General features: G+C 50.8%; 1 protein-coding gene across 1 annotated transcript in view; it reads left to right on the top strand.

Annotated features, from left to right (window-relative positions):
• Positions 1-7,666: 7,666 nt before the first annotated feature.
• The window catches only part of FOXP3 (forkhead box P3), a 29,356-nt gene continuing 24,550 nt past the window's right edge, over positions 7,667-12,472 (top strand). The window contains exons 1-3 of the mRNA XM_082263596.1: positions 7,667-7,797; positions 8,023-8,132; positions 10,175-10,313. Of these exons, the coding sequence (XP_082119722.1) occupies positions 8,055-8,132; positions 10,175-10,313 (217 nt within the window). The 5' untranslated portion in view covers positions 7,667-7,797; positions 8,023-8,054. The remainder of the gene's footprint in view (positions 7,798-8,022; positions 8,133-10,174; positions 10,314-12,472) is intronic.

Below are 12,472 nucleotides of genomic sequence, written 5' to 3'. Positions count from 1 at the left end.
CACAGTGTCCCCATACATCAGGTCCCCCCCTCACAGTGTCTCCATACATCAGGTTCCCCCATCAGTGTCCCCATACATCAGGGTCCCCCATCACAGTGTCCCCATACATCAGGACCCCCCCATCACAGTGTCCCCATACATCAGGTTCCCCCCATCACAGTGTCCCCATACATCAGGTCCCCCATCACAGTGTCCCCCTACATTAGGGTCCCCCATCTCAGTGTCCCTATACATCAGGTCCCCCCCTCACAGTGTCTCCATGCATCAGGTTCCCCCATCACAGTGTCCCCATACATCAGGGTCCCCCATCACAGTGTCCCCATACATCAGGGTCCCCCATCACAGTGTCCCCATACATCAGGTCCCCCATCGCAGTGTCTCCATGCATCAGGTTCCATCAACAGTGTCCCCATACATCAGGTCCCCCCTATCACAGTGTCCCCATACATCAGGTCCCCCCATCACAGTATCCCCATACATCAGGGTCCCCCATCACAGTGTCCCCATACATCAGGTCCCCCATCACAGTGTCCCCATACATCAGGTCCCCCCCTCACAGTGTCCCCATACATCAGGTCCCCCCATCACAGTGTCCCCATACATCAGGGTCCCCCATCACAGTGTCCCCATACATCAGGTCCCCCATCACAGTGTCCCCATACATCAGGTCCCCCCCTCACAGTGTCCCCATACATCAGGTCCCCCCATCACAGTGTCCCCATACATCAGGGTCCCCCATCACAGTGTCCCCATACATCAGGTGTCTCCATCACAGTGTCCCCATAAATCAGGTGTCTCCATCACAGTGTCCCCATACATCAGGTGTCTCCATCACAGGGTCTCCATACATCAGGTGTCTCCATCAAAGTGTCCCCATACATCAAGTGACCCAATCCCAGTTTCCCCATACATCAGGTGTCTCCATCACAGTGTCCCCATACATCAGGTGATCCCCATCATAGTGTCCCTATTTATAAGGTGTCCCCATACATCAAGTGTCCCCATACATCAGGTGACCCCCATCACAGTGTCCCCATACATCAGGTGACCCCATCGCAGTGTCCCCTTACATCAGGTTCCCCCATCACAGTGTCTCCATGCATCAGGTTCCCCCCATCACAGTGTCTCCATACATCAGGTCCCCCATCACAGTGTCCCCTTACATCAGGTTCCCCCATCACAGTGTCTCCATGCATTAGGTTCCCCCCATCACAGTGTCCCCATACATCAGGTCCCCCCCCTCACAGTGTCTCCATACATCAGGTTCCCCCATCAGTGTCCCCATACATCAGGTCCCCCCCATCACAGTGTCCCCATACATCAGGTCCCCCCATCACCGTATCCCCATAAATCAGGGTCCCCCATCACAGTGTCCCCATACATCAGGTCCCCCCCTCACAGTGTCTCCATACATCAGGTTCCCCCATCAGTGTCCCCATACATCAGGGTCCCCCATCACAGTGTCCCCATACATCAGGTCCCCCCCATCACAGTGTCCCCATACATCAGGTTCCCCCCATCACAGTGTCCCCATACATCAGGTTCCCCCCATCACAGTGTCCCCCTACATTAGGGTCCCCCATCTCAGTGTCCCCATACATCAGGTCCCCCCCTCACAGTGTCTCCATGCATCAGGTTCCCCCATCACAGTGTCCCCATACATCAGGGTCCCCCATCACAGTGTCCCCATACATCAGGGTCCCCCATCACAGTGTCCCCATACATCAGGGTCCCCCATCACAGTGTCCCCATACATCAGGTCCCCCCCCTCACAGTGTCTCCATACATCAGGTCCCCCCATCGCAGTGTCTCCATGCATCAGGTTCCATCAACAGTGTCCCCATACATCAGGTCCCCCCCATCACAGTGTCCCCATACATCAGGTCCCCCCATCACAGTATCCCCATACATCAGGGTCCCCCATCACAGTGTCCCCATACATCAGGTCCCCCATCACAGTGTCCCCATACATCAGGTCCCCCCCTCACAGTGTCCCCATACATCAGGTCCCCCCATCACAGTGTCCCCATACATCAGGGTCCCCCATCACAGTGTCCCCATACATCAGGTCCCCCCTCACAGTGTCTCCATGCATCAGGTTCCCCCATCACAGTGTCCCCATACATCCGGGTCCCCCATCACAGTGTCCCCATACATCAGGGTCCCCCATCACAGTGTCCCCATACATCAGGTCCCCCCCCCTCACAGTGTCTCCATACATCAGGTCCCCCCATCACAGTGTCTCCATGCATCAGGTTCCCCCATCAGTGTCCCCATACATCAGGTCCCCCCCATCAGTGTCCCCATACATCAGGTCCCCCCATCACAGTATCCCCATACATCAGGGTCCCCCATCACAGTGTCCCCATACATCAGGTCCCCCATCACAGTGTCCCCATACATCAGGGTCCCCCATCACAGTGTCCCCATACATCAGGTCCCCCCCTCACAGTGTCCCCATACATCAGGTGACCCCCATTATAGGGCACCCATACATCAGGCGTCCCCATCACAGTTTCTCCATACATCAGGTGACCCCCATTATAGGGCACCCATACATTAGGCGTCCCCATCACAGTTTCTCCATACATTAGGTGTCCCCATCACAGTGTCCCCTGACATCAGGTGACCCCCATCATCCAAGTTGTCCCCCCCCCTTGTACAGATCACAAATGCTATTCCCACCTGCAATGAAGGCAGCTCCTCCTTCCTCTCCCGCCCTGAGACTGAGGTAAGTTCTCAGTCTCAGTGCCGGCTCTCTTCCGCCCCCTGCAGGAGTGAGGAGAAAGCTGAATCCTCCTTCCAGTAGAAGCCAGATCAAAGAAGAGGAGGGGCGTGAGCAGAGAAATCGCTAGTGGCCCCCCCAACACAGCACTTGCCCCCCCTTTTTCTGGTCCTGGTGCCAGAGTGTTCTCATTTATTATGACAGCCCTGCTCCTCCCACTTCAACTTAAAATGGTTGTAAACCCTCACATATCCCCAGTGATGTGACGGGCCTCAGGTGATACACAGGGAGGAAGCAAATCCTCCAACATAAGTTGTACCCGTTTATCTGCAATCTTCTCTACTCTACAGCCATTCAAAGTGTAGAATTTACCCAGGATCTCTCAGCCCTGAAAAGGAAAGGGTGGAGAACTGAAGTTATATCAGTGAGGAGAGCTCTGAGAGCCGATTGGAGGGAAGGGACACCCCCCCCTTTCTACAGCACACAGGAACAGAGCTAAGGCTGTCAATCACAGGCTGTGTGCTGGAGCTCTCTCCCCTGTCACCATTTATCTCTTGGTGTCAGGAAAACTCATCAGAAGTGACTCATGCAGATAGCAGAGGAAGGAGGCAGCAGCCGGAAATGACGCTTAGTGCTCTGGATTGGGATAAGTGCACATTATAGAGCAGTGATGGCAAACCTTGGCACCCCAGATGTTTTGGAACTACATTTCCCATGATGCTCATGCGCTCTGCAGTGTAGTTGAGCATCATGGGAAATGTAGTTCCGAACAAAAAGGGGGTGCCAGGGTTCGCCATCACTGCTATAGAGGGATATGCTTTGTTCTTGTTTCATGTCTGAGGATTACAAAAACTTTAAGTTGGACAGCCTTGTCCAGCCTTGGTAAGAATCGCTCCCACCTCAGCAACCCCCCCCCCCCCCCCCGCAGAATTGGGCCCAAGGTGGGTGCCTTTCCTGCCTCTGCCTTACAGGGGCTGACTGGCAAGTTTCGGCCCAGGGGACAAGAACAAACCAGAGGCCCATGGTGCAGCAATTCGGCCCCCCCCCTTCCACTCTCCCTCTTCCCGTCCTCCTCTTGACCCCCATTCCAGGCTGAAGCTCCGCTTCAGGTACTCTTTACTCACCAAATCTGGGTCCCCGACCTGGCCAGCAGGGGGCATTTGGGTGGGAGCTGGGACAGCTCGGTTTGGACTGGAGGGCATCAAAATGGCCCGGGGGGGGGGGGGGCAATTGCCCCCCTGCCCCCTGGCCCAGTCCTCCCCTTCTGCCTTGGCCCGGCCCTGCTATTATCCAATAAAAATAAATAAATAAATAATAAAAAAAAACTTTTTTGGCATTAGAAATAATTTATTGCCTTTTATATAACAAAAAAGTTACATTATTTCCACTTATTATCATAAAAGATTTCTGCCTTTACTATCTTACACTACGGGATTGTAGTACAGGCTTGTCACATAAGGACACCCCAGCAATTGCCCCCCTGCCCCCTGGCCCAGTCCTCCCCTGCTGCCTTGGCCCAGCCCTGCTATTATCCAATAAAAATTAAAAAATAATAAAATAAAAACTTTTTGGCTTTAGAAATAATTTATTGCCTTTTTATATAAAAAAAATTACATTCTTTCCACTTATTATCATAAAAGATTTCTGCCTTTACCATCTTACACTACGGGATTGTAGTACAGGCTTTTCACATAATGGGTAATTTTCGGATTTTTGAACCCGGCGGAATGTTTTCCTCGCAAAGGTTACAGATCGATAGAGATAGAAATCAAAGAAAAGTCGGTTAGGCATACACCATGTACGAAAAGAGGCGCCGGAAAGGAAGCATCAGACACAGACACATCCTACGTGGGTTTTGTTTCCTGTACAGTACGGATCTCCGACAGAGCGCCAGATGGCTTCATAGATTCTATTCCAACCCCCGAGAACTACAGGTGACTGAGTGTCAATGGAAATCTTGCGGTGGGGGGGAGGGGGACTTTCCATGAGAAATATATTTTTAGAGGTCTGTAGAGTAGAAGACACACATGTCTGGGGGTAAGGGGCTTTGTCCATGATGGCTGGGGTAAGATATGTTACCCTGAGCCCATACATATTTTATATATCTGTATATAAAATATATACGTATACGCTATATTACCAAAAGTATTGGGACGCCTGCCTTTACACTCACATGAACTTTAATGACCCCCCAGTCTTAGTCCGTAGGGTTCAATATTGAGTTGGCCCACCCTTTGCAGCTATAACAGCTTCAACTCTTCTGGGAAGGCTGTCCACAAGGTTTAGGAGTGTCTATGGGAATGTTTGACCATTCTTACAGAAGCGCATTTGTGAGGTCAGGCACTGATGTTGGACGAGAAGGCCTGGCTTGCAGTCTGTTCTCCAATTCATCCCAAAGGTGTTCTATCGGGTTGAGGTGTCGGCCAGTCAGGTTTCTCCACCCCAAACTTGCTCATCCATGTCTTTATGGACCTTGCTTTGTGCACTGGTCCAAATCATTTGATGGAGGGGGGATTATGGTGTGGGGATTGTTTTTCAGGGGTTGGGTTTGGCCAATTAGTTCCAGTGAAGGGAACTCTTAGGGCGTCAGCATACCAAGACATTTTGGCCAATTCATGCTCCAAACTTTGTGGGAGGAGTTTGGGGATGGTCCCTTCCTGTACCAACATGACTGCCCCTTTACACAAAGCAAGGTCCATAAAGACATGGATGGAAGTCAGGAGCATGAAATTGTCCAAAATGTCTTGGTATGCTGAGGCCTTAAGAGTTCCCTTCACTGGAACTAAGGGGGCCAAGCCCAACCCCTGAAAAACAACCCCCACACCATAATCCCCCCTCCACCAAATGATTTGGACCAGTGCACAAAGCAAGGTCCATAAAGACATGGATGAGCGAGTTTGGGGTTGAAGAACTTGACTGGCCTGCACAGAGTCCTGACCTCAACCCGATAGAAGACCTTTGGGATGAATTGGAGTGGAGACTGTGAGTCAGGCCTTCTCTCCAACATCAGTGCCTGACCTCCCAAATGCGCTTCTGGAAGAATGGTCAAACATTCCCATAGACACTCCTAAACCTTGTGGACGGCCTTCCCAGAAGAGTTGAAGCTGTTATAGCTGCAAAGGGTGGGCCAACTCAATATTGAACCCTACGGACTAAGGCTGGCCATACACTATACAATTTTCTTATTCAATTTCCTTTAGATTTACCTTAAACTATGTAGTGCAAGGGCCTGCCTGACTGCATACAAATTAAAAGTGTTTAGGTTTGACCCTATATTACATGGTTTTGGTAAATCTAAAGGAAAGTTGAACAAGAAAATTGTATAGTGTATGGCCAGCCTAAGACTGGGATGTCATTAAAGTTCATGTGTGTGTAAAGGCAGGCGTCCCAATACTTTTGGTAATATAGTGTATGTGTGTTTGTGTGTATATATATATATTTTTTTAATGTATTTATTACAGGTACTTACTGTGTATACAGTGTGTATATATATAAATCACACACTATATTACCAAACGTATATATATATATATATATTTATCTATTTATTACAGGTAGTTACTGTATATGTGTGTGTGTATATATATATATATATATATATATATATATATATATATATATATATATATATATATATATATATATATATACATATACATACACACTATATTACTAAAAGTATTGGAAAAAATATATTTTTAATCTATTTATTAATTTATTTATTACAGGTACTTACTGTATGTATGTATATATATATACACACTATATTATCAAAAGTATATCTATAGATATATACATATACATTTTTTTAAATCTACTTATTTATTACAGGTAATTACTGTACACTGTACACACCCCTGGTCCTGGCCCTGCTCACCCCTTGTCCCGGCCCTGCTCACCCCTGGTCCTGGCCCTGCTCACCCCTTGTCCCGGCCCTGCTCACCCCTGGTCCTGGCCCTGCTCACCCCTTGTCCCGGCCCTGCTCACCCCTTGTCCCGGCCCTGCTCACCCCTTGTCCCGGACCTGCTCACCCCTGGTCCTGGCCCTGCTCACCCCTTGTCCCGGCCCTGCTCACCCCTGGTCCTGGCCCTGCTCACCCCTTGTCCCGGCCCTGCTCACCCCTTGTCCCGGCCCTGCTCACCCCTTGTTCCGGCCCTGCTCACCCCTGGTCCTGGCCCTGCTCACCCCTTGTCCCGGCCCTGCCCATCCCTTGTCCTGGCCCTTCCCCTTGCCTAGTCTGAGTCAGAGCTTTCCAATCAGCCGGGACTGTGTTGATTTGATTTGTTGATCGCAGAGCTATAGGTCTGAGCCAGTAAGAGGCGTGTCGGAAGGCTGCAGAGAGACCACTGCTTCCACATAGAGAAGAAGGGGGTCCTTCCTCCGATTCAGGCTGCGGTTGCTTTACAAACAATACGAGCTGTAAGACATTGAACCCCTTTTGTTCTGGAGTGTATTTTAGCTTCATTTTGGGCTCCGGGCCTTGGATGGGGGGCCTTGGCCGTACGGTGTAAATATAATAAAATGTAATAAAATAAAAAGCCTTCCAATGTGTTGGCTGCCGAAACCGTCGTGACAAATATACAGAATTTCAGGTCTTTGGATGTGTCGGGGATTCAGCCGCTGACCTGCTGGACGGATAGAGCTGAGATTCACTTAGGCGACCTGAAAGTCGCACGACTTTGATGCGACTTTGTTGCGACTTGAAGCAATGCTGGTGCAATCTTGAGTTCTGTGGACCCCAAGTCGCATCAAAGTCTGACCAAAGTAGTGCAGGGAATACTTTGAAGTCGCTGCGACTTGAAGTCGCACAGGTATGAACGAAGCTCATTGGAAATTATGGGGTATGACTTTGCAGTCCCAAGTCGCAGGACAAGTCGCAGGCCTTACTGAGGTTCCTTTTTTTTTATATATATACTGTAGGTAACTAAGAGGAGCAGATGCCCAGCCCTCAGACCAGCAAGGCGGCTCCGGCTTCAGCTGCAGAAAGCGACAGTCCGCCTGACGGGAAAGGAAAGGCGCAAATCAGCCAATGGAATCGCAGGAGTGCTGGAGGTGCTTCACACATGCATCAGGTATTGTTATGTTCCGGGTTATTGATAAAGTTTATTCAAAGCTGAATTTTTATAATTAAAACCTTTCTGTTTCCATTTACATATCTGATTTTATACCCTGTCATCACTGGGCCTCTGTGCTTCTCTATGCAACACAGGCAGATCATGGCTGGTGGGGGGGGCTGGTGGGGTGCTAGACTGAAAGGGGGGGGCTGGAGGGATGATTTAGACAATCAATAATTGAAGGAATTCTGTCTTGACAGCCACATCCCTACGTCATGGTGAATCCTTCGACCTCCTCCTCGTACCTGCGGGCCCTCCTCCATGACAGCAAGCAGGCCGTGGTCATCCATCCGGTAAGTATTGTCACCGGACAGAGAGGACATTTCTGAAAATCTGCCCCGCCATGAACTGAATCCTTGTCAGGATGAGATTCTCTCATTTAAAGGTTCTGTTCCCCCTAAAGCAAGGGGGGGTCTCCATACTACGGCCCGAGGGCCAGATCCGCCCCCCACAAGATTTCATACAGCCCGTAGTTATCCTCAGTCAGTGGGGCAGACTAAGAATTTAAGTCAGTGGGTGTGGCCTTTGGTCTCCGCTTTAAACTAACACCCCCCAACTCGCACCTGAACTGTGTAAGGGGGGACTCTGATGGAGACCCTGACATAGGGGGACTCTGATGGAGAACCTGACATAGGGGGGACTCTGATGGAGAACCTGACATAGGGGGGACTCTGATGGAGAACCTGACATAGGGGGGACTCTGATGGAGACCCTGTCATAGGGGGGACTCTGATGGAGACCCTGACATAGGGGGGACTCTGATGGAGACCCTGACATGGGGGGACTCTGATGGAGAACCTGACATAGGGGGGACTCTGATGGAGACCCTGACATAGGGGGGACTCTGATGGAGAACCTGACATAGGGGGGACTCTGATGGTGACCCTGACATAGGGGGGACTCTGATGGTGACCCTGACATAGGGGGGACTCTGATGGAGAACTTGACATAGGGGGGACTATGATGGAGAACTTGACATAGGGGGGACTCTGATGGAGACCCTGACATAGGGGGGACTCTGATGGAGAACCTGACATAGGGGGGACTCTGATGGTGACCCTGACATATGGGGGACTCTGATGGTGACCCTGACATAGGGGGGACTCTGATGGAGAACCTGACATAGGGGGGACTCTGATGGAGACCCTGACATAGGGGGGACTCTGATGGAGAACCTGACATAGGGGGGACTCTGATGGAGACCCTGACATAGGGGGGACTCTGATGGAGACCCTGACATAGGGGGGACTCTGATGGAGACCCTGACATAGGGGGGACTCTGATGGAGACCCTGACATAGGGGGGACTCTGATGGAGACCCTGACATAGGGGGGACTTTGATGGAGAACCTGACATAGGGGGGACTCTGATGGAGACCCTGACCCGGGGGGGGGGGGGACTCTGATGGAGACCCTGGCAGAAAATTACTCTGATGGGGACCTTGATGTAAAAGGGAATCAAGTGGGGACCCTGATGTAAGGGGGAACTCTGATGTAAGAAGGAAATTTGATGGGGACCTTGATGTAAGGGGGACTCTGATGGGGACCCTGATGTAAGGAGGGACTGTAATGTAATGAAGAAATTTGATGGGGGACCTGATGAGGACTCTGATGTAAGGTGGGGACTCTGATGGGGTCCTTGATGTAGGGGGGAATCTTATAGGGACCCTGATGTAAGGTGGCACTCTGATGAGGACAATGATGTAGGGGGGAACTCTCCATGTCATTCTAGAACTTTCAGGATAATTTTAGGATGTTCTAGAACTCTCCATATCATTCAAGAACCGTAAAGATCATTCTAGAATTTTATAGGACTTTCCATATAATTCTAGAACTTTCAGGATCATTTTAGAACGTTCTGGAACTTTCCATATCATTCTAGAGCCTTAAAGATCATCCTAGAACGTTCTAGGGCTTTCCATATCATTTTAGAACTTTTGGGATCCTTCTAAAACTTCCCAGAACATTGTGGAGTTTTTTTCAGAACTTTCTGAAACATTCTAGAACTTTCTGGACCATTTTGGAACTTTTCCAGAACATTCTGGATTTTTTTTTTTTTTTGGAAGGCTCTAGAATGCTAGAGACAGTTCCAAAATGTTCCAATAAGTTCTGGAAAGTTCTAGAAAGTTTCCATGGGGTTCTACTTTCTACTATAGATAGATCCATCATATTACCTGCATGTTCCTGAGGGATTTGGGGTCACCCTCTGAGCTCTTGGTTGGCTGGCAGTCAGCCTGAACCCCGGAACTCCATGGATTACGGCCATTTAAAGGCCGGCCCTCGTCTTGATAATGTGGAATCCGGAGCGGGTCATCTGTATGTTCTTCTCTTCACAGGTCACCAGAGACAACGGCTCGCAGTCTTCTGTCCTTCACTTGGCACCTGCTGCCTCTTCCTCCTCCTCCATAGTCAGCATGCCGCAAACAAGACTTTTCCCATTGGTGGCCAAATACAAGCAGCACCCGACTGTACAAGGTAGGCATTTACCGCTTACTGGAGAAGAGGACCTTTCATTGTCATCACACGGAATGTCAATATTGTTTCACCAGTTGATCTGCTTATATTTCGCTGTCCCCTGCAGGCTGCAGAATAAGGACCCTTGACCTCTGTGTGGGGAAGCAGTGGCCTCTTTGCTGAGGTCCAACACACCCCTTGCTGGGTGAGACCAACAGCTATGCAATCAGCAAAGTTCATACTACCTTCTTATTGGAGAGCTCTAGCTCTGACTCAGTAGGGGTGCTTAGGAACTCTGCAGAGAGACCACTGCTTCCACAACTGGCAGGGGATAGACTTTTCTACTCAGTCTGTGGCTGATTTTAAAGAAAGAGCGACCTTGCACACCTTTTGGCAGGGGCAGACTGACAACTTTCAGCCCAAGGGGCAAGTACAAACCAGAGACCAATGGTGTAGCGACTCTGCCCCCCTCCCACTCTCCCTCTTCCTGTCCTTCTGACCCCTATTCAATTTTCCCTTTAAGCTGCGCGCATGCGCGGACGCGCAGTCTACTTGAAGGTCCCGCGCAGCCGCGAGGAACTTTACATTATTTTACTGTGGCAGCCGGGGGGAGCAGAGCAGTGCGCCCCGAGCTCGCCCGCCCATTGTGTGACAAAATTCACTATTGTCACACGGATCCTCCTCCTGGCCAATCAGGGAGCAGGTCCTCCCGCTTCCTGATTGGCCGAAAGGCAAACCCCATTGGCCGAGGAGGAGGCGGGAGGACTGAGGAGACGCGGAGACTGAAGAGAAGCTGCCTTGAGGTAAGTGCACGGGTCTTGCGGGGGGGAGAGGGGGGGTCTCTGGCATCTCTGCATTGATTGGGGGCAATGCTGTGGGCACTCTGTATTTATTGGGGGCAATGCTGTGGGCACTCTGCATTGATTGGGGGCAATGCTGTTGTGGGCACTCTGCATTGATTGGAGGCAATGCTGGCTGTGGGCACTCTGCATTGATTGGGGGCAATGCTGTGGGCACTCTGCATTGATTGGGGGCAATGCTGTTGTGGGCACTCTGCATTGATTGGGGGCAATGCTGTGGGCACTCTGCATTGATTGGGGGCAATGCTGTTGTGGGCACTCTGCATTGATTGGGGGCAATGCTGTGGACACTCTGCATTGATTGGGGGCAATGCTGTGGGCACTCTGCATTGATTGGGGGCAATGCTGTTGTGGGCACTCTGCATTGATTGGGGGCAATGCTGTTGTGGGCACTCTGCATTGATTGGGGCAATGCTGTGGGCACTCTGCATTGATTGGGGCAATGCTGTGGGCACTCTGCATTGATTGGGGCAATGCTGTGGGCACTCTGCATTGATTGGGGGCAATGCTGTTGTGGGCACTCTGTATTGATTGGGGGCAATGCTGTGGGCACTCTGCATTGATTGGGAGCAATGCTGTTGTGGGCACTCTGCATTGATTGGGGCAATGCTGTGGGCACTCTGCATTGATTGGGGGCAATGCTGTGGGCACTCTGCATTGATTGGGGGCAATGCTGTTGTGGGCACTCTGTATTGATTGGGGGCAATGCTGTGGGCACTCTGCATTGATTGGGAGCAATGCTGTGGGCACTCTGCATTGATTGGGGGCAATGCTGTTGTGGGCACTCTGCATTGATTGGGGGCAATGCTGTGGGCACTCTGCATTGATTGGGGGCAATGCTGTGACACTCTGCGATTCGCCGAACATTTTTGATGAAATTGCTCAGTCTAAAGGTTTGCGCTCAGAAATTTTTTTTATTTGATCAGCACAGTAAAAAATTAGAGGGAACATTGCCCCTATTCCAGGCTGAAGCCCTGCTCCAGGTACACTCTACTCACCGGCCAAATCCTGGTTCCCAACCTGGCCAGCAGGGGGGCAGTTGGGGGGAGCTGGGACAGCTCGGTTGTGGCTTGCCAGGGGAGGAGAGTCTCAAGTGGGGCAAGGAACCGGCCTCTGGTCAGACACAGCTTACACCATCCATGCTGAGGAAGGGAGGTCTGCGCTCTGTCCTTCTCTTCATCCCGCACTCAGTAGGTCAGCAGCAGGGACTTTTACTTCTCTTCACCAGGAATCCTTTAGGTATGTCTGTGGCAGAAGCGGTGCAGCCTTTTTATAGGACATCAGAGCGGCCCAGGGGGCAATTGCCCCCCTGCCCCCTGG

Source organism: Pelophylax lessonae (genome assembly GCF_965119305.1).
Source record: "Pelophylax lessonae genome assembly, chromosome: 7".
Taxonomy (NCBI): Eukaryota; Metazoa; Chordata; class Amphibia; order Anura; family Ranidae; genus Pelophylax; species Pelophylax lessonae.
This window is presented reverse-complemented; position numbering and strand designations above follow the sequence as displayed.